We start from the raw sequence: 26,202 nt of genomic DNA, 5'->3' as shown, positions 1-26,202 counted from the left end.
TGCACTGTGTTTACTTACTCAGTGACTCAGTCCCGCGTGTGCACTGTTTATCGCCTGACGTCTTCATCATGCCTAAAGTTGTAGAAAAGAGGAAGCGTGTTGTGCTTACACTTAAGCAGCTGATCAGATCAGCTGCTGATTAAGATCAGCTGATCTTTGTTATGGTAAGATGCGTGAGTGTAGGGTGGTGATTGTGGACATAATTTCACTTCTATTCAAGTATCCGGCAATATTCAAGTATCCGGCATGTCGGCAGTCCCGTTGATGCTGGATAAGAGGGATTTTACTGTACTATCCTGTGCATTAAATATTTTCCTATTACCTGATATTTTTCACACATAAAGACAGTTGTTCAAAAGCTTACAGAATTCTTTAAAAACCTATGAATTCCAATTCTTTAAAACATTTATAAAGAAGGGCAATTATAATCACTATGGTAAATTTGTTTCTGTATGACTTGATACCCCTCAATTTTTTTTTTTTTTCACACGAAAATATCTACGGGGTCCTTTTCCTTCATGACTGTTTCCAACACTCAGAAAAATGAGCTGAGTACCTTGGTCCTGATGAGCTAATCAATTAATAAAAACACAATGAATGTTGTCAAATTGCAATCTATAAATTGTTATTATTCTTAAAAATTCATCTTCAAAGAGAAGCAAAGGCTAATTAAGAATACATTTCACCACCAGTAATGCCCCTTAGATAAGGTAAGCATATGCTGATTACTGGCAGGCATTCTCAGTGAACCAGTTAACTAAGGAAGCATACTCATGATTATAACTTTCTAGGCATTTAAATATTTCAGTGTTGAGTTTATGGAATATCACAGTTTGAAATCTTTTTTATATTACTTGCTTTACTGACAATCCTAATGACCATTTTTGGCCAACTTCAATGAATCAGTTAACTAAGGAAGCTTGCATCTGACCACCTCTTTCTGATCAATTCTTGTTTCAGTTTAGTTTACCAGATGCGAAAGTTCAGCATCTTTCCATTTAACTTACTTCACCTTGAGCTCTGAATAATTAGTGAGTCTTGGATATTGTTTGGATATTGATACTCAATAAGCAGCTTGCTTGTATCATTGTCACATGACCACAACTGTCTGATTTAATGTTTCTGTCACTAGGAACCTGTGTAGCCCATCTGCAAGGGATCCATAGTGTCTATACTTTGTTTTATGTTATATCCTATTTTCAATTTCAAATCAGAGTAAATCAATAATGCAGTTCATCTTCAGCTCTTCCTTAATCTGGAGAACTACTCACACTAATGTCACACACTTATATAACTCAGGAACAACATTTTCCCTTTGTGGGATGACAACTCTACATTTCCATTCCTTTTCCATGCACACAACATAAAAACTGTGTGTGTGTGTGTGTGTGTGTGTGTGTGTGTGTGTGTGTGTGTGTGTGTGTGTGTGTGTGTGTGTGTGTGTGTGTGTGTGTGTGTGTGTGTGGATGTGTGTGTGTGTGGATGTGTGTGCATGTATGTGTGGACAGGTGAGTGTGGGGGGTTGGAGGGAGCTACCTTCAGGCATCAAGCACCACCCAGGCAGAGGCATACCACCACAACCACAGCCCAGCCAGCTGTGGTCACCTGGGGGAGGTTCACGCACACCTGGTCTGGCATGAAGACTACTGCACCAAATTTTGTTGCTAGTGAGTCATGTGAATTTGTAATGATCTGATCTTGTTCCCCAGGAGCTGTTATGCTTGTTGATATTTCTTATGATTATTAAAGTACTCATTAACACCAGATCAGCATAGGCATGGATGATTCAAAAGTACTTTCAGTTTGTGTTCCATCTTGTAAGCTCTATTTTTGTAGAAAATACCAGTGTTTATATAGATTCCTTTAGTAAGTAATTTCTTTGAAATGTATTCTTGAACCACCATGCCAAGGAAAATGATTAGTGAATTATTAATGGAGTACCACAGTTCATCAGTGTCAATAAATTTCCCACAAAAAAGTTGTAATATAAATTTTAGGAATGTCAAAGTGCACAAATACTCAGCCACTTATAAAAGTTTAAAAATTTAACTATGAATATCTATTGTGTAAAAATAGAATATACTTTTGAGGGAAATCAATTGATTGTGCTATCAAGATGAAAAGAGAAAGGATCACAAATGTTAGCACACTTCCATCAGGTGTGGCAGCTTGAACCACTACACACCTGCTTCTCTCACCTCTTCACACACCTCTAAGAACTCTAATTCCTGCAACCTTTCAGACACAAAAAATGGCACTTCATTCAATGTGTTTCTATGCATATATTACTGTAATTCAGTACTGAAATATTTAATTTGCATTTCATGTTAATCATTAATGATTAATAAAATACAAATTATTGCATGTTTGGAATAAACTTTTAAGAAAATAATTAAGTGATCTACAATATAAGCAGTAAAAGAATTTGATTTCTCATTATTTTGTGAATTACTTCATAATTACTTGTAACTTACTACTATGAAATTTTGATGAAGATGTACAATGATTCCTCTGTCAACATCAGAAATGTGTGTGATGAGATATAAGAAAGATGCAGTTGGTGTAGTTTTGAAATAGATCCAAATTCCATTAATAATATTTCACTTTACTTGCAACTCAAGCAATTAATCATTTCACTTTCAAGTTTGTATATCAAGGTTTTAATGGGAGGAAAATGGATCTGTCTCTAGGCTTGTGGTGCTCTTGGACTCAAGCACCACGGGATTGGAGGGTGGGGAGCTGAGGACACCTACCTTACAGGCTCAGGTGTTTTCCTGTGCATGGGAGGAGTTTGGGAGACAGAGGTAGTGGTGGCTGACCCCCCTTGACTACTGGCACAGCTGCCCCAGGCCTCCCGCTGGCCTCCAGGCGTAGGCCAGCTGCAGGCCATCTCCCGGACGGAGCCGCTGGTGCCTGCCCCACTGCAGGTCGTGTTTGTTGTACTGGTAGTCCCTGAGCTGGACGACTGAGTGCTACCGCTACAGCTACCCTGACTACCCCGGCTGTCCCGCACACTACCACACCCACTGTTATAAAAACTACTGTGACTGGACCGGGGAGGCAACACCTGGGTGTACGGGTTACTGTACTGACTGTACACATGAGAGTAAGGCCGGGGTGAGTAATTGAATGGAGAGAAGGACTGTGTGGTGGGCGGGACAGCATACTGGTGGGGGGCTGAGAGAGGGGGTTGAGGGAAGGACCCTGTATGACTAACTCCATGGTATGAATGGGGAGGGTGGGCAGAGGGGAGCACAGTCCTTGGGAGTGGGGAGGTGGAGAGTGCCCGGGAGGGGGCAGGGGATAGAGGGGGCCCAGAGCGAGATGGCGAAGCAGATACGGCACGGGTCAGACTGGGAGATGCTGGAAGCTGGGAGCGACTAACCACGCCATTGCCATCACTGCTGCTGCCGTTGCTGCTGCCGTTGCTGCTGCTACAACTGCTGCTGCAACAGCTGCTGCTGTTTCCATCACAGAGTCTGCTAGGACTATTAACACCACCACCACCACCACCACCACCACTACCACCACCATCACCATCATCATCACTATTCTGATGCTTATGTCTATGATGATGATGATGCCTTTGTTTTTGGTGCTCTTGCTCCCTTTGTCTGTTTTCTAAGTGATGTGGAAGATGATATTTTTGTGGGGATGGATGTGATTTTTCTTCCGTTTGATGATGAATCTGATTTTGTTGCTGGTGTGACGGGGATGAATGCTGCTGCTGCTGCTGCTGTTGTTGCTGTGGATGGTGATTGAGGCGGTCGTGGCTGTGGGCCTCGGGGGTGCGGCTTCTTCTTCTGGGTGCAACCGGGGGAGGTGGAAGAGTGGCATCACCCCCACCACTACCACCACCACCACCTCCCCCTCCACCACTGCTGGGGACACTTGGTGGTCGACTAGTGGACCGAGAAGCCCTGGAGAGTAGTGGGGAAGAAAATATACTTACTCTTTGTGGGGAGTTGCGCACTTTTTGATCCGTAGCGCGACACACGTCTGAAAAAAAATAAACACAGTTCAGTAAATACTTCACAAATATTGTCTGTGCATCATTAAACCTTACCAGCTGGTGATAGAATTATATACAGATGATCCAGAATTTAGCAGTGGTAATAAAATTATATACAGATGATCCAAAATTTTGCAAAGTTGCAGTTTGCCAATATTTGGATGTTCCTCTTGAAATCATCCCCTGTATTTCTCAGCGTATACTGGAAACAAATGAGAGGTAGTAGGCTGCCAAATGACTGTTGATGAATTTATTCAGTCCTTCCCCACATTTTATGGCTCCTATAAACCTCAATAATCTAAATGTAGACAAAGACCACTTGCAAATCTACATTATTTATCAAATATAAACAATGGTCATATACAAATGTAGTTTCTTTTTTACGTGGTGAGCATAAAGAAACAATTCCATGTTGTAGTAGAATCTAAATAAACATAAATTTCAAAATCTTATATAATGCTGTATGACTACATTTATATTGCAGTCTTATAGTCAGTAGCATCTTTATAGAGACAAATTTGAAATTTGGAAACCTTGTAGCAAAGGCTGCCATCATCTAAGGGTTACACAAAAATAAGAGGTAAAGAGTGAAGAAGCTGGGAACTTCCTCAAATATATACATACAGAAAAAATCATACTTTACCAGCACCACCACAATGCAGGACAGTCGGACATACCTGCAAACCACGCTGACACATCCACCTTCTTCTGTTCATACTTTTTTATAAAAGCATAGTCGAGAAGCTTCTTGTATTTTGGTCGTAGGCGATATTCCTTGATTAAGCTGGAAAATTGGGAAAAGAAATGAGTCTTTTAATACATAGTGACACAACGAGATAAGGAATGAGTTTCAATGCACAAAGACAACATGAAAACAAATGAGGCTTTCAACATACGGGTAGTCATTGACTTACAACTGACTGCATTTACAACCACTTCCATATGACAGTTTTGGGCCAGCTCCTGGTGCTGCCAGGAGTGTGGGAGGCTGAGAGCTGGGGATGCTCACATCATTCCCAAGCTCACACAAAGCCCCCAGCACAACACACTTCCTCCTGTGTTTGTTTTGTCTTTCATATCAAAAATTTTTCTAGAATATCAACCCCAAGATGTCTACCCAAAGAAAATATGTAGTTTTCTACTCTTCAATTCTCTCTCTCTCTCTCTCTCTCTCTCTCTCTCTCTCTCTCTCTCTCTCTCTCTCTCTCTCTCTCTCTCTCTCTCTCTCTCTCCTCTTCTCTTCCCATTTCCTGCCCTCCTACTCTTCCTTCTCTCTCTCTCTCTCTCTCTCTCTCTCTCTCTCTCTCTCTCTCTCTCTCTCTCTCTCTCTCTCTCTCTCTCTCTCTCTCTCTCTTTCTCTCTCTCTTTCTCTGTGTGTGTGTGTGTGTGTGTGTGTGTGTGTGTGTGTGTGTGTGTGTGTGTGTGTGTGTGTGTGTGTGTGTGAAAGTAAGAACAATCATGAGGATTGCTAAAAAGAGTGAGACTGATTGTAAATGAAAATGGATTTATACAAGAGTGAGAAAGAGTGAGAAAGGATGAAGCAAAAATAATGCAGAAGGAATGGAATGAGGGGGAGAGGGTGAGGTATTACTCCCTTGTCCCTTATCTCTGACAGATAAGGGGGAGGAGAGGTGATAGGGAGGGAAGTTTGAAACAAGATGAAATAGGAAAGGAAAGGAAAGGAAAATGGGGAAGAAGGGAAATAACCAGGGAAGGTGAGTACATGGGGTGCAGAAATGGAGGAAGGGTGAAGGAAGAGGATGGAGTACAGGGAAAAAGGAGAAAGAATAAATATAAGCAGCAAGAGTGAGGAGTGAGTGAAGAATTAGTAATATATCTAAGATAATTATAACATAGGTCCACTTACGACCAGACTGACTTATGACTGGTAAGTTGGAACCAATCACAGTTGTAAGTTGATGACTACCTGTACAGAGAGAGAGAGAGAGAGAGAGAGAGAGAGAGAGAGAGAGAGAGAGAGAGAGAGAGAGAGAGAGAGAGAGAGAGAGAGAGAGAGAGAGAGAGAGACTTAACAAAGATAGATATGAAGACTGCTCTCTCGTCCTGTGGGGAACTAACACTCATGAAAGAAATTCTGCACTAATGCTGCTCTTGTGGTAAAAGCATAAATCCCTCTCATCTAAGCTTGCTGTGGTCACGATCATCCTAATACATTTCCCAGCTGTTCTCTTCTGAGATGACTGGCTGCTGCTCTGTGGAACCCCACCATGACCATCCCCTTGACACCAATTCTTAGAAATAGGTATAGATAGTCTTGCACAGTTTAATTTTTTTCTGACAACACCATTTAGTACATCTACATACATCTGCCTTATTTCCTGTTACTAAGTGCCGACTTCTACAACATATCACATCAATGAAGCATAATCTCTACTGTATGCATAAAATATTCAAGATTATGCCTCCAGCTGATACAATGAGGAAGATGAAAATTGTCCCTACAACAATTACAATACAATCTACCCACCAGTCATTTACAAAGTCACAGAATTCTGGGCTGAAAGTGCCATCTTTTGGTAGGGACGGGGGATCATCCTGAAGAACTTTGGTGAGCACCTGTAAACAGAGGAGGAGAGCTCAGCATTACACAACATTCTTCAATCTATACATCAGGCATTCACACTTAATGACTTTCTAATCCAGCTACCTTGTTGATCCTGCCAGTATACATATGCTTGTCTCAAAAAATTAAGCCTTGCACATCCAAGTACCAGCCAAGTTAAGGCAAAATCGTGAATGGATCATTAACTCACACTTTATTAGACAACTGTAGTAATTCTAGAGTGACTTCTACATCATCTTAAATTCCAGTACCCATTAATCTTCACCTTCCCACAGCTTTTATTCTCAAGCCTTATTATTAGTCATCATTCAATAAATTCTGTTCTTTCATACACCAAAAATTACTTTCTCATACAATTATAATTATAATATCCTTTACTTCTCAGGTGTGGCATGGACCTCCTGGCCTCTAGCATCAAGTACATACATACAGGGCCAGTGCTAGGAATTGCAGGGCCAACTAGAGAACTGATAGTAGGGCCCCTACTCTACAAAAGTAAAAATTTATGTTAAGTTTATATTTTGTGAGGAATAATAATTCCCCATTTTCAGTAATGGTTTATTCCTCACAGAATACAGCGACAGTAACCCTGTCACTGTTGGCGTGGGGCCCCTTAAGGTGCAGACCCTAATTTGATAAAATTGGTCAAATAGGCTTAAAACCAGCCCTGCGTATACAAACACACACACACACACACACACACACACACACACACACACACACACACACACACACACACACACACACACACACACACACACTGTGAAGAGTGAAGGGTGCAGAGGCACAGCTGTAAGAGAGGGAGGGCCATGGACAGTGGCATACACTAATGTGGATGCTTTAGTTTCAGTGATGGATGAAGTGAATGAATTTATAAAAGCAAATGAACCAGACATCATGGCAATGGTAGAAACTAAACTAAGAGATTCAGAGACAACCAAATTTAGGAGGAGGGAAGTACAATATGTGGATAAGAAACAGATGCAGAAAAGGAGGAGGCGGAGTGATGATGCTTGTTAAAAAGGGTATCAGGGTGGAGAGTGTGGAAAAGGCAGAAAGCTTGGTGGAAGGCCTAAACTTACAACTAATAAATGAAAGAAGAGGAATACGATATGTCACAGTGGTGTACGTCCCACCAAAAACAAAGACCTGGAATAGACAAGAGCATGAACAGTTGCTGAGTGAGACAAAAGAATGGCTTGTAAAGAAAATGAAAGAAAACAACAAAATTGTTATAATGGGAGATTTTAATTGTAAAGAGATAAATTGGGAGGAGTGGAACACAAGAGGTGAAGACTCATGGGGAGATAAGATTCTGAAACTGGCAATGAACAATATTATGACACAGTGGGTTGAGGAAAACACTAGATACAGAGGAGGAGAGGAGCCATCAAGACTTGATTTGGTATCATCAAAAGAAACAGATATTATAGAAGACATGAACTATAGTTGTCCACTAGGAAAAAGCGACCATGTCATGATAAGGTTTTGTTTTAAAGAAAAAAGAAAGGAAAGTATATGTGAAGATTATAAAAGTGAAAGATTTAATTATGTTAAGTCAAATCTTGAACAAATGAGGAGATACTTTGGTGAAGCAGACTGGAGTACACTCATCACAGAAAGTAATGTGCAAAAGAAGTGGGAAGCTTTCATCAATATTTATGAAGAGGAAGCGAAAAGATATGTACCAAAAGTAGAGACGAAGAGAAGATATAACAATGACTGGTATAATAGAAGATGTGAAATAGCTAGGGAGGAGAGGGAAACGGCATGGATTAGATGGCGGGGAAAAATACGCAGGAGCTATGGCAAAACTACACAACTACAAGAAATGAATATGTAAGGGTTATTAGAGAAGAAAGGAAAAATTATGAGAAAGATGTTATGGACAAATGCAAAGAGGAACCAAAACTATTCTTCAGATATGTGAACAGCAAAATGAAAAATAGAGAAGGAATAAGCAGATTGAAGATGAATGGTCAAATGTGTGAGGATCCAGCTGAATTGGCAGAGATAATGAACAGGAGTTTTCAATCAGTATTCACAAAAGAGAAAACATTTGTGTGGCAGAGTGAGATGAGTGAGGAAATGGGTCGGGGGGAAATCCAAGTGACTGAAGAGGATGTCCAGAAACAGATGGAGGGACTAGACATTAGGAAGGCCCCTGGACCTGATGGAGTGTCAGGATGGATACTAAAAGAGTGCAATCAGCAGCTGACATGGGTAATACATAATATTATTGAGAGCTCCCTAATTGAAAGTAGAGTCCCAAATGAATGGAAGAGAGCCAATATAGTGCCAATCTACAAAGGTGGTAGTACAGAGGAGCCCTTAAATTCCAGACCTGTGTCTCTAACAAGTGTGGTGTGCAAAATGTGTGAAAGATTGGTGAAGGATAAATGGATGCAGTACCTAGAAGGAAATGACGTGATAATAAAGCAACAATTTGGATTTAATAGAGGGAGATCGTGTGTTACAAACTTACTGAGTTTTTATTTTAGAGTGGTGGATATAATGCAAGAAAGAGATGGATGGGCTGATTGTGTTTATTTAGACCTGAAGAAGTTGAAGCATAATGGTGGGCTAAGGGGGGGGGGGCCTGCTGAGATGGAGAAATGAGAATGGTGGTAAAAAGATAAAAAATCATCATGGAGGGAAGTCATAAGTGGAGTACCCCAAGGCTCAGTACTTGCACCAATCATGTTTGCAGTCTATATAAATGATATGACGGAGTGTGAACAGCTACACAAGCCTTTTTGCGGATGATACAAAGTTGCTAAAGAAAGTTGAGAGTGCAGAGGACTGTGGAACATTACAAGACCTGAACAAGATATCAGAGTGGAATTATAGATGGGAAATGGAATTTAATTTAAAGAAGTGTAAAGTAATAGAATTTGGAAAAATACAAGAAGAGTAAAAGGAAATTATGTGTTGAATGGTGTAAGGTTGAATGAAGCAGAAGAGGAAAAGGATCTTGGTGTTACAGTGACCGGGAACCTGACCCCGGAGAGACACATTAGCAAAATTACAGGAGAAACCTATAACTTGTTGAGAAGAATAAGGCAGGCCTTTGCATATAATGGATGAAGAGATGGTCAGGAAGATGATCATGTCGCTGATAAGACCTAGACTAGGATATGCAGCAGTAGTGTGGTCACCATACAAGAAAAATGATATAAGGAAGTTGGAGAGTTCAGAGAGTAACTACGAAGATGGTACAAAGTATCAGGGATTTGTCATATGAAGAAAGACTGGAAAGGATACATCTACCAACGTTGAAAAAGAGGAGAGAAAGGGGAGACTTGAATGCGATATAAAAAGCATATGAGGGAGTAGAGGAGGTGGACCGGAGCAACTTATTGGTCTGGGATACACGGGACACTAGAGGACATGGAAAGAGGCTGAAGAGGAGTGCTTGTAGAAGAGAATGTCAAAAAGTATAGTTTCCCATATAGAAGTATTGATGTATGGAACAGTCTGGATGAGGAGATAGTACATCCAGAAAGTATACATGGATTCAAGGTTAAGTTGGATAATAAAAGATATGGAGATGGGACAGCACAAGCATAGCTCTTTTCCCATAAAGCACAACTAGGTAAATACACACAAACAGGCAGGGCTTCTAGTGTTCTGCTCTTGTAAAACTATATAAACTTGTACAGGAAGGCAGGATTCCTAGCCTTCCACTCCAGCTGAGCTGCAATATCACACCTCCTTAGCCTATTTCCAGTACTTATTCTCTGATAGATGAAGAGGGGCTACAACTTGTAAGAAAACAAATCTAAACCTGCTATAGAGTACATAATGATCAATGTATCAGGAATTGATCTAGTGCAGTACTTACCTCAAAGTCATTACGACAGTCTTTGTACGGAAACTGGCCAGTGGCAAGCTCAACCAGCGTGATGCCGAGACTCCACACATCTGCTCGGATGTCGTAGTCTGGCTTGTTAGGGTCTGGTGGGTCTATCCGTTCAGGCTAAGAGGGCAACAAAACAACTTAAATACTGTTGCTTAGAAAGTGCTGGTCATGATAAGAAATGCAAATGCTCCCTTCAAAACTTTATCTTACAGAAATAATATGAGAATACCCTTATTCATTCTCAAGCCACACAATGCCTTCCACCACCTATTCACACCTGCCCCACTCACATCCAATACTCTCTTCACAGGTGCTTCAGCTAGATCAACAGTCTGCCTCTCATGTCATCAACTAAATTTCTGATGGATTAAATGCAGAACCCTTTGGGGTTAATTAGATTATGTTGTGTTATATTATGATAATGCAGGTTTTATTAGGACAAAATAATGGTGGCTGATCTACACTTTTTTTTGTTCTGTACTTTATTATCATTTCATTTCTTGATCCCTCACTAAGTTTTGCTTCAGTTAGGAATGAACAGTCAAGTAATTCCTTCAGGATGAGAAGGCCTCACCATAGGCTGCCACTCACCGCCATGTACGCAGCACAGCCAGCACTCCGAGTCTTGGCCTTTGAGTCAACTAGTCTCCCTGAGATGCCAAAGTCACAGAGTTTGATGTTTCCTCGCTCATCCAGAAGGATGTTGGAGGGCTTAACGTCCCGGTGGATGACCCCATGTGACTCCTTGAGGTAATTTAGGGCTTTTAATGTCTGAAAGAAAAGTTATTTATAGAGGAAATAACCAAATAAACAGTTTGTTTCCTATTCATCCATACTGCAGTTTTTTTGTGGCTTAGGTATTTTAAAGTGTAAGCATTTCCACTTTACTATCTAAACATTTTGAAAAAGTTTATGATTATGATTGTCTCTCCTGCCAGTACATATACTGGGATACAAATCTGAAATATATGTATCTTATCTTCCCTGCTGTATACCCTCAGCATCTCAAGACATAATTGTGTTTTGTGTGTTAGATATAACTTACCGCCACAGAGATCTTCCCTAGGATAGGTTCTGGGATGGGTTTCTTATATCTTTTAGTAAGTTTGTCGAGGCAGGTAGCCATAAGCTCCATGCAGATCCATACGTCGGAGTCTGTGATGAAGCAGCCGAGGCACTGCACAATGAAGGGACAGTCAGATTTGAGCACCACCTCCAGGTCAAAGAACACCCGCTTGGTCTCCTCCAAGTTGCCTGACCTCCGCATTTGCTGTTGAGGAAGAAAGAAAATAGAAGACAGCTACTAAAAACTGTACCTTAAAATAATAAAGTGGATAACATGAGAATCAACCATCACAGCTGTCTCTGGGATGGGCTAGAATAGATTCAATCTGGAATAGCAAAGTACAAACTAACCTTGACTGCTATGACCTTCTTGGAGGACTTGTGGAGCATCTTTACCACATTACCGGAGGTACCATTGCCCAGCTCGGAAATGTACTCCATGTCCTCTATTGAACTCTTGTAACTCTGCAGATGAATACATAGATGTAGACATATATTTAATGATTGGAACATGTAAAGTATATTAAGTTGACAAATAGCCAACAGCGAAATACTGGTAAAAATTTCTGTGTATGGCAAACATGTGAATGAATCTGAAGGATGGAGAGAGAAACAATGACTGAATTGTCATCATCACAACACACACCTTGCTTTCTATGACCAGGTTGCCATTTTTTCTAGTGATCTCCTTGACATGTGCGTCCAGCTCAGGCAAGTCAGACTGTTGCTGTCGGGGCTCAAACAGCAGTGGAAGTTCTATTTTCGGTCGTTCCCTCTGTCGCCCAGAGATAGTGTTGGGACGCATGGGAAGTCTGTTATCTCCCGTCAATGCTGAGAATAAAAAAAAATGGATTATTATTATCATGGTTATTTACATATTACCATGGCTGATGTGCATAACTTTTCCTGCATGCCACAATCATGAGGATTTGAGCACATTGCTGCTCTCCCTGTAATATTAGACTAAAATGGGACATAAGTAAGGGACTAATAGTTCTTTCAAAGTAAATTTTTTCAAAGAATACCATCACATACTCCCTAGCTGTTGAAAAGACACCTAAAAGGACAGTGAGAGGTGTGGGAACCATCTTCTCAGTATCTTCATTCCTAGTAACACCAAACAAAATGTCCCGTCTCCTCTACCTCACTTTTAAGGAGACCTCAGCCTGATACACAAACAACAGATGCGACTCTGAAGGTGCAAAACTCATCTTGTCCTTTATAGTTTTGTGGTAGCCACAATTTCAAGACACTTCCTCCCTCTCTCTTCCTTTCTGTTATTCTAAGTAGTCTGATGGGGAGAGAGAGAGAGAGAGAGAGAGAGAGAGAGAGAGAGAGAGAGAGAGAGAGAGAGAGAGAGAGAGAGAGAGAGAGAGAGAGAGAGAGAGAGAGAGAGAGAGAGAGAGAGAGAGAGAGAGAGAGAGCTATATACAAAAATATATAATTTTCTTATCATATCTGTCTACTTGATATCTGATGTAATATTTTTACCAAACACTTAAAATTCAGATTTGTAATGCCATCAGTGTTCTAATCAAAACAAGCAACAATGAAAATTTTATCATTATTTTGTGAAGCTATTCTAATCCAATTTTTAATATACTTATTCATTTTACAATTTGACCTTTTAAGGGAAAACTTGAGACTTCCTGCTAAAACAAAAAATTCAAATTTCACTATAATTAGTTAGAATTTAGTTTCTATTTTCCATACCACATTATATGACTATTCATATATATATATATATATATATATATATATATATATATATATATATATATATATATATATATATATACACAGCAATTCAAATTGACGCTTTCTTTCTTGTTGGTACAGTATTTAAAAAAAAAAAAAAAGACAATGTACAGTAACTCAACTGAGAAAAAATTAATATTTGAAGTTGATTCACAATTTACACACTAAGACAAGTTATCAAGAGGTGACCTTCCTAATGAAACCTACAGCACAATGTTTTCATTATTTGCTTTGCATTTATTTCAGTGTTGTGTTGTACAATTTTTGTAACCTTTGCCAGCACCAAGTTATCTCCTTAAGGCACTACAACAACCAATTTCCTATTTTAGGTAACTTCTCTTCACAAACATTTCTCACTCTATAAGCTGGGCACACACACACACACACATGCGTGCACACACACAAGTAAGCCTCTAACAACAACATTCTCTGATTTCAGGTCTGATAACCAATCCAAGACTTACTATCTATTCAAAGATCTTTCTGATAAGATGCAATAACATTGTGAAACATTTGGTGCAGCTTTACCATTTCAATTGTCAAGACATATACATTAAACAAGGCATTATGGAAACAGAAACTTTCCCCACAAAAATAAACCTGCATTCCCAAGAGTGTCAGCAGCGTGTGGATGGTTATGTTAGTCAAGCACCATCTGTTAGCAAAGGATACAAAGTGTTGCAACAGTATTCCAACCAACAGGCCAATTTTTGGATAACATGAATGCTTATGTGGTATTAATTTATGGTCACAGGAAGGGATTGCTGAGTTGTACATGAATGCAGACATTTATCTTTGTTCAAGCAATATAAGTTCATAACAACAATACAACATAAGACAGCATGACACTATTCAACATAAACAAAACTGATTAAGAAACCTACTGAAGACAACTCCTATTGACCAATACTGATTAAATGTATGTCAACAGATGTAACATATCATGTACTCAAAATAGGATTGAATAGTATTACTGTAATCTCAGCCTGTACAGGCATTCTTAATTCTTTGAGGTTCTTGTGGTGTCTTATCTTATAAAACAATAAAAATCTTTCTGCCATTATTTTCATAATTCACTGGAAAAATAATAAAAACAATAAATAAATAAATAAATAAATAAATAAATAAATATATATATATATATATATATATATATATATATATATATATATATATATATATATATATATATATATATATATATATATATATATATATATATATAATATACTGACAAAAATAGGGGATGAGGTCCTGATTTGATTATGAACACATTACCAGATTAACTTTTTTTCCAAAAATAAAACATGTGAAAGAGTCATGCAGCCAAATCTAGAACGGTGACCAAATTATCAAACACTAAATCAACCCCATAACCCAGCCACACCAGCCTGCATATTCCATTATTCAGACACAGCACTGGATTTGGCTGTTTAACTATTTTGCCTGTTTTATTTTAGGAAAAAAGTTAACATGTCCATTATCAAGTCAAGACCTCACCCTGCAATTTTATCTGTATAATTTTAAATTATATATATATATATATATATATATATATATATATATATATATATATATATATATATATATATATATATATATATATATATATATATAATTGCTTCAGTTGCCATATCATAATTTGGTTTTCAAAGTTACTTGATTTCAAATACTACAAGATGTAGCAAAAGCTGCCATTTATTATTAATTTATAATTTCTGTAAAAATTTCCTTTGTTCTTATATATTTGGAGGAGAGACAAGAGCGTATGACAGTAATTCAATCTTTGAAATAAGTTAAATGTGATCCAGTTGAAGAAGTTGAAGAACTTTGACATAAACAAACAAGGTTCAGCATTCAGGAGTTATCCCGAGCCTCCTGTGGCTCTGTCTATAACCCACAATGCCATGACTACTGCACACCTGCATTTTCCCAGTAGCTTTTCCCAGCAGCAAGATGTCTAAGTGTTATGATCACCTTCATTTTGGCAGTAATTGGGTTGTTCCTCTCTGTGTCACTCTGTAAGGCTTCCCTCACTAGATTGGTGACAAAGACCTGCATGGTCTAAACAATATCTTTTGATGAGTTCCGTGTGACTAAGTTCATTCAGTGCATCCTTTCTGGATATATATATATATATATATATATATATATATATATATATATATATATATATATATATACATCTAAGCTGGAGATGTGGAGAGGCCATCTTAGCAGTGGGAGTGTCAGTTGTTACCTGCTGAGCCATGGTAAACATGTGTCTGAGAACGGATTAATATATTTTACATTGAATCCCATGGGGAAAATAGTTTCGGTTTTCGAAACATTTTGGATTCTGAATGGCGTTCAGGAATTAATTAAGTTTGAAAACCAAGGTTCCACTGTATATATATATATATATATATATATATATATATATATATATATATATATATATATATATATATATATATATATATATATATATATATATATATATATATATATATATTTTTTTTTTTTTTTTTTTTTTTTTTTTTTTTTTCTCCCTCTCCAGTCATTAATAACCAGAGTGAAACTGGACCACTCTATTAGTGATCTTGATAAGACATTTTTCTTGTAGCCAATCTTAGCCTTGGGTCTCATCATATGACCTTCCCAAACATTTGTGGCTCAGATTTAATACATACACTAGCTGGTTCCAATAGCTTCCAGGTTCAAGACAGTTCATGAGTGCAGTTAATGCCTTACTGCTCCTGCATTTTTAAGCCTTTGTTTCAACATTAATGACACTAGCCTTGACCTCTTACATTGTCAGGGTGGCTTCCCCCCCAAGTGTAACATGCACTAATAGTGATTAGGAATGTATAGCACTATTTTAGTCCTTGGTCCCACTTAGCAGTGAATACCTGTTTCTTGGGTCAAAACAGAGGAATTTACTGTAAAATATTTCTATCACTGGTTAATATGATGTTTGTGTATCATGATTCAATCCTCCAATAACTAACTACCTCTTTTGCAAATAGATGCCATTAAAATGTGTTGAGAGACCATCTCTTTTACATGACCAGGGCACAAGTGACATTAGGAAAATGTGCATGGTCTTAAATGAGATACAGCATACAAAAAAGTGCACTTGCCAAAGAAAATACCATTAAAAGAAAAGTATCCTAAAATGGTATAAAACACAGTACAAACAGGCTTCCCATATTGCTATAAATATGAGACAAACCATTAAAATTTATCAAATATAAATCACCATCTAATAGTAGATACAAGCATGGCACATAAATATACACACTTACACATCAGAACAAGTTTTCCAGGAGCACAATGTTTCCTTTATCCTTCACTATACTGTTAGACAAGACCACAATAGAGGCCTTCACCTCCTTTTATAATCCTTTCCTACTAGTGCATATGCCTTCAACAACCTTAGTTCTTTCCTGTGCAACAATATTAAAGCTAATAAGAATCTAAACAACTTCAGTTCTCTTCCTAATTTATACCATTTCATCTATCACTAACTTTCCCACTATTTTTGACAACAGCTTTCCTCCACTCGCAAGTTAAGTATGTACTATCTTTAGTCCAAGCTGGATTTTCTACAGGGATTATTTTGAGAGATCACAGAAATAATTAGTTATGTTCTCGTAGGTATATTCCTCACTGGTTATGCAAAATCTGGTCAAACTATCAGCATAATCATGAAATCATCAACGAAAACCCCAATAATTTCCATCACCTACTGATAAAAGTAATCAAGACAGACTACAAGGTATAATGATATTTAAAGAGTTTCTGCAGTTTATGTGGGTGTTTAAGACAACTTGCACTTGTTCATTTGTTTTTGTACCCTCCATCTCTCCCCTATTATAGATGAGATAGGATTACTACTACCATTGTATTCCTCTCCTTGCTCCTTCCTGGCTTCCACAATACAAGCCATCATGAAAATCACACCACCTCTTCACCTCACAGAATCCACTAACTCCCTGCCTTGGGATAGAATTGGTCTAGGGTCATTATAATTATGCACTATCATGTCTTTGGTTCCACCGAAAAACCCACAATGCTTTACCTTCATGACACTCACCATCTTTGCAATACACAGCATCTGCCTCCTCTATGACAACTGTACCATGAGTAATCTGGGATCATTATTATTAGTCATATCAGTTCCTTTGCACCACACTAGATAATAGTTACCATTTGTTCATCTCATAAGGTCCTTTACTCCCTTGCTTTCCACTCTAAACCTGTTGCAGTGCGGGCAGTCTAAGGTTATCACTATTATTATTTTCCCTAGCTTGTCCCTGACTCCCACACAACCAAGTATTACAAGGATGTCGGTTGCACCAGGTTCACTAGATCTAGTACCACCAGCCTGAGGGGGCACTGCTTCAAACTACCTGTGCTGGATCACTGAAAAACCATGCAAAAGGATGACTCATTTTCAAAACATCCAATGCAGTAGTGGAACCAGTTATGAAATGTGATATCAGCACCGTCAAGCCATGCTCGGATATAGGTGCAACACACAGGGAAGGTTATGAGCAATGAAATTCTGCCACTGTATATTACAAGAGAGGACCCAACAATATTTTTTTCTTACTTTCCCAATAAAAAAAATATTAGGTAATGTATGATGACTGGTCTAGGGTTAGTATTCATCTTCATCAGTACAGTGCTTTTTTTGTGCCTTCCTGACTCCCACACAGCACAAACACTACAGCACTATCTTTTTGAAGTGTCCACCACACCCAATGACAACTAAGATCTCTGGTCTACTGATATCATGCTTTCATCACATAGTTTTAAGCTTCCCCTGACTCGTATAAACCAAAATTTGACAGCTGCACCCTGTAAACTACATACAGACCTCTTTCCCCCTGGCAGTCTACTCTTTACCAACTGTATGTAGTCCTGGCCTGGTGGTATTAAATTATGTAGTCACAACCATAACTATATTTCATTCTTAGCTGATCTCTGAAGCTGCTATATCTAACACATCTTGACATTCACCATCTGTCCACATCCTGCCTGTGACAGCCCAGACAAGACTGCTCTAGAAATATCAGTTAATGTTCTAATCACACAACTTTAACTGATGCATACATAACGAAACCACAAGGGTAAGCACAGCCTCAGTAACTTATACATGACAATCACCATCTACCAGCACCGTGGCATTCAGCTCCTCCAGTGACAGCTTGGACAGGCCTAGTCTAGGAATAATGCAGCCGTTACTCCCATCACACTGCTGTCCTTCACACCTACGCAGCAAACACATCTTGTCAAGCACAACCTAAGCATCCCAAACACCCCTACAACGCCTAGCCCCGCACCCTAGGCCAGCTGTAGTGTGGGTGCCCTGGGGTGTCCCGTCATGTGACTGCTCGACCCACACCATACACCACACACCACACCTACCACACGCCATTCCCCGCAGCCCACCACACCACCCACTGGCTACGACTCCCACGCCACTACCCATCACCAGGAAATATGATATGATCCAAGGAATTCCTGCTGTAGGGTTAAAAAGACGCAAAATATATCAGTGTCCCAGTGGATGCCTCAGGACCCACAGGACCAAAACAAGGACCTTTCTGGGACTCACCGGGCTTGGGTCTCCTCTCTGACCCGGGTCTCTCCCTCGTCAGCTCCAGATTGAAGCCAGATGTCATCCTTTCGCGGGATTTGGCTTCATTCTCGGCCTTTAGTCGCGATCCAAGACCCTGCAATCTGTCTTGAAGCGAACTTAGCGTCGCCATTTTTGTTTTCCTTCGGAGCGAGCGCCATCTGTTGCCTGCCCCTCGCACCGCGCCACCTGCACCTCTCCCACCTCTCCCACTTAGCCTCTCCTCCCATTATCACCTTAATACACCTTACAACATCTGCCACCTCCCAAAACGTGTATCTAGGGCCTCCAGTAATACAATGAGATCAATATTTCCTTGTAGTAACACCAGTAACGCCGAGGATCTGCAATTTTCTATCTTATCTCACTACGTCTTATTTTTACACCTAACTGCAACTTTGCACTTTCCCAAAACGTATACCTAGGATCTTCAGTACAACCATGCGATCGATATTTCCTAGTTGTAACGTCAATAGCGCAGAGGATCTATCATTTTCCTTTCGTCCTCTCGATCTCCTATTATCACCCTGGCTTATACCTTCCGAAAATGTATAGGTCTTTTTAGAGCCTTCAATACGGCCATACGATCGATATTTCCCACACCAATAATGCAGACGATTTATTATTATTCTCTTCCCTCGCAATACCTCTTTTCAAAACGCATAGGCCTATCTAGAGACTCCATTACGGCTATGCTATCGACGTTTTCTTGCAATATCGCCAGTAAAGCTGGGAATCTATTAATGGCCCGTGTCCATGCAAAGGAATGTTCGATCTTGTGTATACCTCTATCTTATTTCCCCACGCCTGTTTTACCATACATCACGCCTTCCATCTAGGCTCACCAATACGGCCATCCAATCGATATTTCTTGTAGTACTGCCAGTAACGCAGAGGACCTATTATATCTTTATTTTATCTCACCGCGCCTTTACTTTTATCCTGTTCCTCCTAAAACGTAGATCTAAGATCACTAGTACAAGCATGCGACCAGTATTCCTTGTGATAACTCCAGTAAAGTGGTTCTTTCATTTTCTGATTATTCAAGGCCCAGTGTAAGTAGCTGTTTCATCTTACGCCTATTTTACTTCCTTGCGTCTCCTAAGGAAGTACTGTAATTTTCATATGATGCTATGATTCGGCAGTCTTCGAAGTGACTGACGTATTTCTTGTAGTAACACCATATTAGTCCAGAGGGGCTTTCATTTTTTTTTTTTTTTTTTTTTTTTGGTGCTACAAAGCCTTTCAAGCCACCGATACAGTTCTTGTAATAATGCTATTTACACAGGGAGCCTTTCTTTCTTTTTCTTTTCTTTTTTTTTTTACGCCGTCCTTCATTATTTCCTTACGCCTTTCTTATTTCATAAAGAAGTACCTGTTTTGAATTAAATGTTTGCCTTTTAGTAGAATTTAAACTCGCATCTTATAGAAAAATTAGAAAACCCAGGATATCTTTCACTTTAATTATTTTCCTTTTCAATCCCATCATTTGTCTCTCCGTTTGAGTGACACTTTAAAATTAAAGGTAATAGCTACATCTGATGAAGGCGTAGCAATGCCGCGGAGCTCAACACCATCTCTTCTGGCTTTTGTCGCTTTATTAACGGAAATATCCGAGGAAGGACATACAATAGTAAATATGTTTCTCATTAATAGGTTATTCACATTAATCTACACTGTCCAGAAAAAAAAAAAATGCAAGATATAGGACAGGTGAAGACTCCTCCCCAACAACTGTTCCTTCCAGCTGTAGAAGAGAGAGAGAGAGAGAGAGAGAGAGAGAGAGAGAGAGAGAGAGAGAGAGAGAGAGAGAGAGAGAGAGAGAGAGAGAGAGAGAGAGAGAGCACTGAAAGTTGCATGGAGACTGATGCATGAGTAATATTTAATTTTGATTTTCTGCCCTTACTAAATTTACTGGACATTATATCTTATATATAAATAAATACACACACACACACACACACACATATATATATATATATATATATATATATATATATATATATATATATATATATATATATATATATATATATATATATGCCAGATTTATATAGGTGAAAAGAAAATCTTGTCAAGATAAAGCTATACAATGTATTAGACATGTTGCACACAGAACATAGGAAACATAATTAATTTAGGTCATTGCTAAATAAAAACTCTGGTTAGTTAGTCACACGACAGGACAACCTTGCAGAACATGAACCAGACAGACAACTCACAGACCCCCACAATTCAGCTGATGTAGGAGGGAATTAAGAGCAGTTGCCAAGTGAAAAGATGCAAGAATTTTACATGTACTCAGATCATGAAAATATAAGTGGAGAAATGCAACATGTTGTGCTTTGAGGTAGTAGTTATACTATTAATAAAAAAAGCTGCCATTGAATGCTCACTTGAGAAATCTACAAATGTTCTCTCTCTCTCTCTCTCTCTCTCTCACCTATTTCAAGTCAGTATCTGCTGAAGATTTTCCTTTCCAACCTTTTAATTTGCAATCTCCTCTATTTCTTCATTCTACCCCCCCTACTTCCTTTCTCCTACTTGTTATGCAGGCCACACTCCAGACACACTCACTGACTACTATGTGCCTACTGCCTGTCCCAAGAATAATAATGCATCTAAAACTTGTACTTAATACTGCACTTGTACTTTTGTTAGTGAATGATGAAGTATTTTTCAACAGTATAAAATGTGGGAATGTTCCCTGTGAATTTGAATGTGTTTGTGGAGAGAGAGAGAGAGAGAGAGAGAGAGAGAGAGAGAGAGAGAGAGAGAGAGAGAGAGAGAGAGAGAGAGAGAGAGAGAGAGAGAGAGAGAGAGAGAGAGAGAGAGAGAGAGAGAGAGAGAGAGAGAGAGAGAGAGAGAGAGAGAGAGAGAGAGAGAGAGAGAGAGAGAGAGAGAGAGAGAGATTTTGTGACTTGGCTGTGCTATAAAGCAAAGAAAACTGTTTGGTGAGAAACACACAAGGAATGTCTCCTATGGGAATTATGTGCAAATATTTGTTAATGTATCTGCACACACACACGCACACACACACACACACAACCTTTGTCATGTTACAATACACAGATACCATGTGCTTTAAATCTTTTCTAAGCATTCAGCATTGTGCTAAATCTTATTACAAAACTGCATTGTATGTCACATCTTATCCATTCAGGGCCAACTAAACTGCAAACTGACAGTGCTACTTTTGGAAGCCCAGGACTTCATTTTAACCACATATTGTTTTTCATTTAACATGGAAATTCTTGAAAATAAAATTAATCAAAATACCAAATGAATCTGTTACTGATGTACTTCAACTTCCTCCATCAAAGCCATCTATCAGCAATATGCACAAACATATTCAAATTCTATGAGCCACTCTAAAATAATAAGAATATTTGCACATCTTTGGAAACACTAAATACTATGAAATAAAAATATGCAAGTACTAAGTAAAAAAATACATATCTATGATAAAAATATCAATGTAATTCATATATGTGCCTATATGCAAAAAATCTACACATTTGGGACTAATGTTCCAGTCGTATCATACAGGGAATGGCCACCACAGAGGAGTTTCTATTCTTGCCCATGTATTTCTTCCTTGAATGTTCTAATTCTTATTTATCTCACATACTCAACCACTCTATCATTAGCAACCTCTACCAACACCATATACCTTCAATACATTCCACATTGCTACCCATCAATACACTTGGCCAAAACAATATAAAAATATCTAAAACAAAATATTGAGATACTATGTGTAATATTTCAGAACTTCATCAAGGAGCTTTTCTATGTTGGTCTCATTAATGTCAACAAACATCTTCTGCTGGCGTGAGAAGTAGTAGATGTCACCGGTATAGATGTCAAACCAAAGGGCATGGATGTAGACCCGATTCCTCAAGAGGCCCTCTCGCATGAAGTTGTAGCTGGCAATGTTCTGCAGCTGCTGGAGGGTGTTGACCTGAGACAGCTTGTCCTCCACAGTGAAGCGATTGTCAGGATCAATGTATGCAATAAAGCGCCTCATCGGAGTCTCAGCCTGTCAAGCCAAAACAAAGGTGGTCATGTCAGTACTGATGAGACAGTAGGAAAATACAAATACAGACACAGACATACAACACAGGACCACACCTCCCTTCACACAAAAGATAAATAATAAACAAAATATCTGCAGAATAAACAAATCTGCTGACAATTTGCTTATGTCACACCTCTCTTGGATAAGCTACAAAAAAAGGTAAAATTCTCCATAAGACTGGAAGGAGTAGCTGAACAAAGCATATTATATCATGAAATGCAAAAGATGAACATGCACATGTGTAATATAAACTTCTTAACAATGATATGATGCAAGGATACTTAAATGATAGCATTCCTTTACCTGAAACACTAATGGGGCTTGAAAGTCGGACACCTCCAGCTGAGCAAACTTGACGATGGACGAGTGGCCATGACGCACTAGCCAAGCCTTGAGTGGGGACAACTTGAGCATTTCTTGCAGTGTGCGGTCACTGTTGCGCATCATGTGCAGCATGTTCATAGCCTGTGTTGGCAGTGTTGTAATTACAAAATTTTTATCTTGATATATGATTAGGTTGAAGATATGACAAAAGAAATATATGCATCAAATAGAAACATAGAATCTGGTTTCCAAACTTAATAAAACCAGTGAAAACATCATTTAATGATATCTGACATCTGTAAGAAAATTGTATTGAATAAGTGAGGTTGTTAAAAGAATGGAATATGAATATAAGCATGTATAAGCAGGCATGCATCATGTTGAACGAACATCAGAGGCTCTAGAGTAAAGGAAGAAATCTATCTTCTCTATCTTCATAGAACACATGACAGATTCAGTAAAACATGCACACCTTGCAGTCTGAGTGACCGCAAACAATGACGTGCTTGATGCCGTTGATGACACACCCCAGCTCAAGTGCAGCAGGCTCTGTGGTAATCTCTTCATGTCCACTCAGGTTGGCATGAGGCACCAGGTTCCCTGCATTACGCACTGAAAGAAGGATCACAGGATACGTTACTAGTAGGAATATTCTATGTTGCTTATAATGCACCAGCTCCTTATTTTGTAAGATAAAAATGCAAGAAGTACATGTATATGGAAAATGTGAGCAAAGTAATAAGACAACATCAATTGGAATTTTGTCTGGTGTTTAGTGAGGAGAAGGATACCACTACACCTCCCTTAGTTTAACAAAGAGATGTTTGGGCAATTATGTATTAAGATTCAAAACTGACACATGTTATTGAACCAAAAGAGGTGGCAAAGGGCTGAGTGGACAGTAGTGAGCCTTGAGTGTCCTGCCACTACAGCATTATTACTCACCAATAAACATGTCTCCAACATTGGTCTGCGTGAACCTGGTGGGAAGCATGCGACTGTCAATGCACGTGAAGAAGACTGCTTTGGGCTGAAAAGATGCAACACACAGCATTGTAAAATAATACATATGTGTGAAACTGTTTACTTGAAATACAAGCAACCTGAATAGTTCATGTTACATAAGCATTCCATACATGAAAATGCCCTGGCTATTAACAGTTCCCCAAAATTATTCTGAGTCCAAGTCACTCCAACTTAATCTGTATAATACTACACTGCTGAACAGGAAGTACACTGTGCTGGGCATGAAGAAGATCTCAGCAAGTGATTCTCTTAATAAATGACTGTACATTGCCTCTGTGAAGTCTAAGGTGCCAAGAGACTGATGCATGGCATCTTTGAGGAGCAGTTTAGGTAGGCACAGACTACCTCCTTGTTAGAATTTGTAAGTTATAATGTTCAGCTGGAGTTAGTTTTTTAATTTTTTCGCTGCTATGTTGCCAAAGGTCTGACACATTATAGTTAAGGTCTAGTCAGGATTAAGTCATATTTGCTTCCCTCCAACCTAAGACCCTGATTTCCTACCAAGTTGTGTGCAAAGAAAGATTTTAATTAAAAAGGATTTAAAAGTAAAAAAAAATATATATATATATATATATATATATATATATATATATATATATATATATATATATATATATATATATATATATATATATATATATATATATATTTTTTTTTTTTCTGAAAGCTTGATTTTGATATTTTTCTCTATGTGATTTTATATATATATATATATATATATATATATATATATATATATATATATATATATATATATATATATATATATATATATATATATATATATATATATATATATTATCTATACTACATTGAGGCGTTACTTGTGAGGTTGGCTGGCGCATCAGATGAGTCTCTTATCCCGTTCATGTATTCAAACATCCCGACAAGAGATAATGAAAGAGATGAAATACCGTAAATGTTCCCTGACACATTATGCAGCGCATGCTGTTCTGATAAACAATTCGTTTGGATAATATTGAAATAACATTTGCGTTTCTATCCGAGCACTAGGTTAGGTTCGGTTTAGATTACGTAATTCAGTTCATTAATATCATTGATAGTCCCTTTATGTAAGCAATCATGATTTTAAAAATCCCGAAAAATAAATTGTCAGTTTCGAAATTAGCAGGGTAGGGCTATTTCATAAAACTCATTAGATTTTGTGTATTAATCCACATCTGATGGAGAAGTGGTTATCTCAAGCTTACGAGAGAGAAAACGTGACTACACCGCAAATCTGGCAGACAATTACATATAACAAACAGCAATGTCCCAAGCTGCTCAGAGAGAGAGAGAGAGAGAGTAACCTTGAAGACCCAGATCCTAGAGACAGTCCATCAGTTATTCGTTACTTACATGTGGATCATCCCGCACCACTTCAAATTGCTTCACCATTTTTTCCCTGTACGTGTTCCTGTACCTCATGATGCCCTGCAAAATGCGTGTCATCCCCATGGTGGCCTGCTGGGAGAAAGAGGAGGAGGAGGAGGAAGAGGAAAAACTGCACCCAGTGCCTGGTCCCGTCTGCACCTCGCCACCAGCTGATCGCTGCCCCACAGCAGACGACGCGCTCCTCCTCCTCCTCTTCACCGTCGTCCATGTTATTTATTTATTTATTTTTTATTTATAATCAATCGTTCCTCTTCCATTATTTGCTAGTTATTTATTCATATTCTTTATGCTATACTTCACTTATACATTTACTTTCATATATTTCCTGCTCCTTTTCCTCTACCTACAACTACTCATTCTCTTCCACCTATTTTTTTTTTTCCCTTTCCGACCTTCCGTTTTATTGTTTTACTTTCTTCTTTCCCTTCACTTATTTTAATTACACTTGTATTTTCCCAATTTTCTTACT

The 26,202-nt window shown here is 38.6% G+C and overlaps 2 protein-coding genes across 5 annotated transcripts in view; both read right to left on the bottom strand.

Annotated features, from left to right (window-relative positions):
- LOC135110215 (dual specificity mitogen-activated protein kinase kinase 7-like) overlaps positions 1-19,106 on the bottom strand; it is a 32,424-nt gene extending 13,318 nt beyond the window's left edge. The window contains exons 1-9 of one of the 4 annotated variants that reach the window (XM_064022277.1): positions 18,887-19,106; positions 12,170-12,354; positions 11,875-11,988; positions 11,504-11,728; positions 11,050-11,229; positions 10,441-10,575; positions 6,501-6,589; positions 4,690-4,796; positions 2,754-3,999 (exon numbers count right to left, since the gene is read on the bottom strand). In XM_064022277.1, the coding sequence (XP_063878347.1) occupies positions 2,754-3,999; positions 4,690-4,796; positions 6,501-6,589; positions 10,441-10,575; positions 11,050-11,229; positions 11,504-11,728; positions 11,875-11,988; positions 12,170-12,354; positions 18,887-19,040 (2,435 nt within the window). In that variant the 5' untranslated portion in view covers positions 19,041-19,106. Of the gene's footprint in view, positions 1-2,753; positions 4,000-4,689; positions 4,797-6,500; positions 6,590-10,440; positions 10,576-11,049; positions 11,230-11,503; positions 11,729-11,874; positions 11,989-12,169; positions 12,355-16,568; positions 17,308-18,886 lie in introns of those variants that run through there. The other 3 variants (XM_064022279.1, XM_064022281.1, XM_064022280.1) reach the window with 3 other exon arrangements.
- Positions 19,107-20,978: 1,872 nt separating this feature from the next.
- On the bottom strand, positions 20,979-25,918 carry LOC135110218 (beta carbonic anhydrase 1-like). Its single transcript, XM_064022288.1, has 5 exons — positions 25,698-25,918; positions 24,258-24,342; positions 23,785-23,924; positions 23,292-23,453; positions 20,979-22,949 (listed from the first exon to the last, which is right to left on the bottom strand). Exons 1-5 carry the CDS (start codon positions 25,794-25,796, stop codon positions 22,662-22,664), a joined length of 774 nt encoding a protein of 257 aa, XP_063878358.1. The 5' UTR covers positions 25,797-25,918; the 3' UTR covers positions 20,979-22,661.
- Positions 25,919-26,202: the final 284 nt, after the last annotated feature.

This window comes from Scylla paramamosain, chromosome 20 (genome assembly GCF_035594125.1).
Source record: "Scylla paramamosain isolate STU-SP2022 chromosome 20, ASM3559412v1, whole genome shotgun sequence".
Lineage (NCBI taxonomy): Eukaryota > Metazoa > Arthropoda > Malacostraca > Decapoda > Portunidae > Scylla > Scylla paramamosain.
The sequence above is the reverse complement of the archived record's forward strand: the minus strand, read 5'-3'. Positions and strand labels throughout refer to the sequence as shown.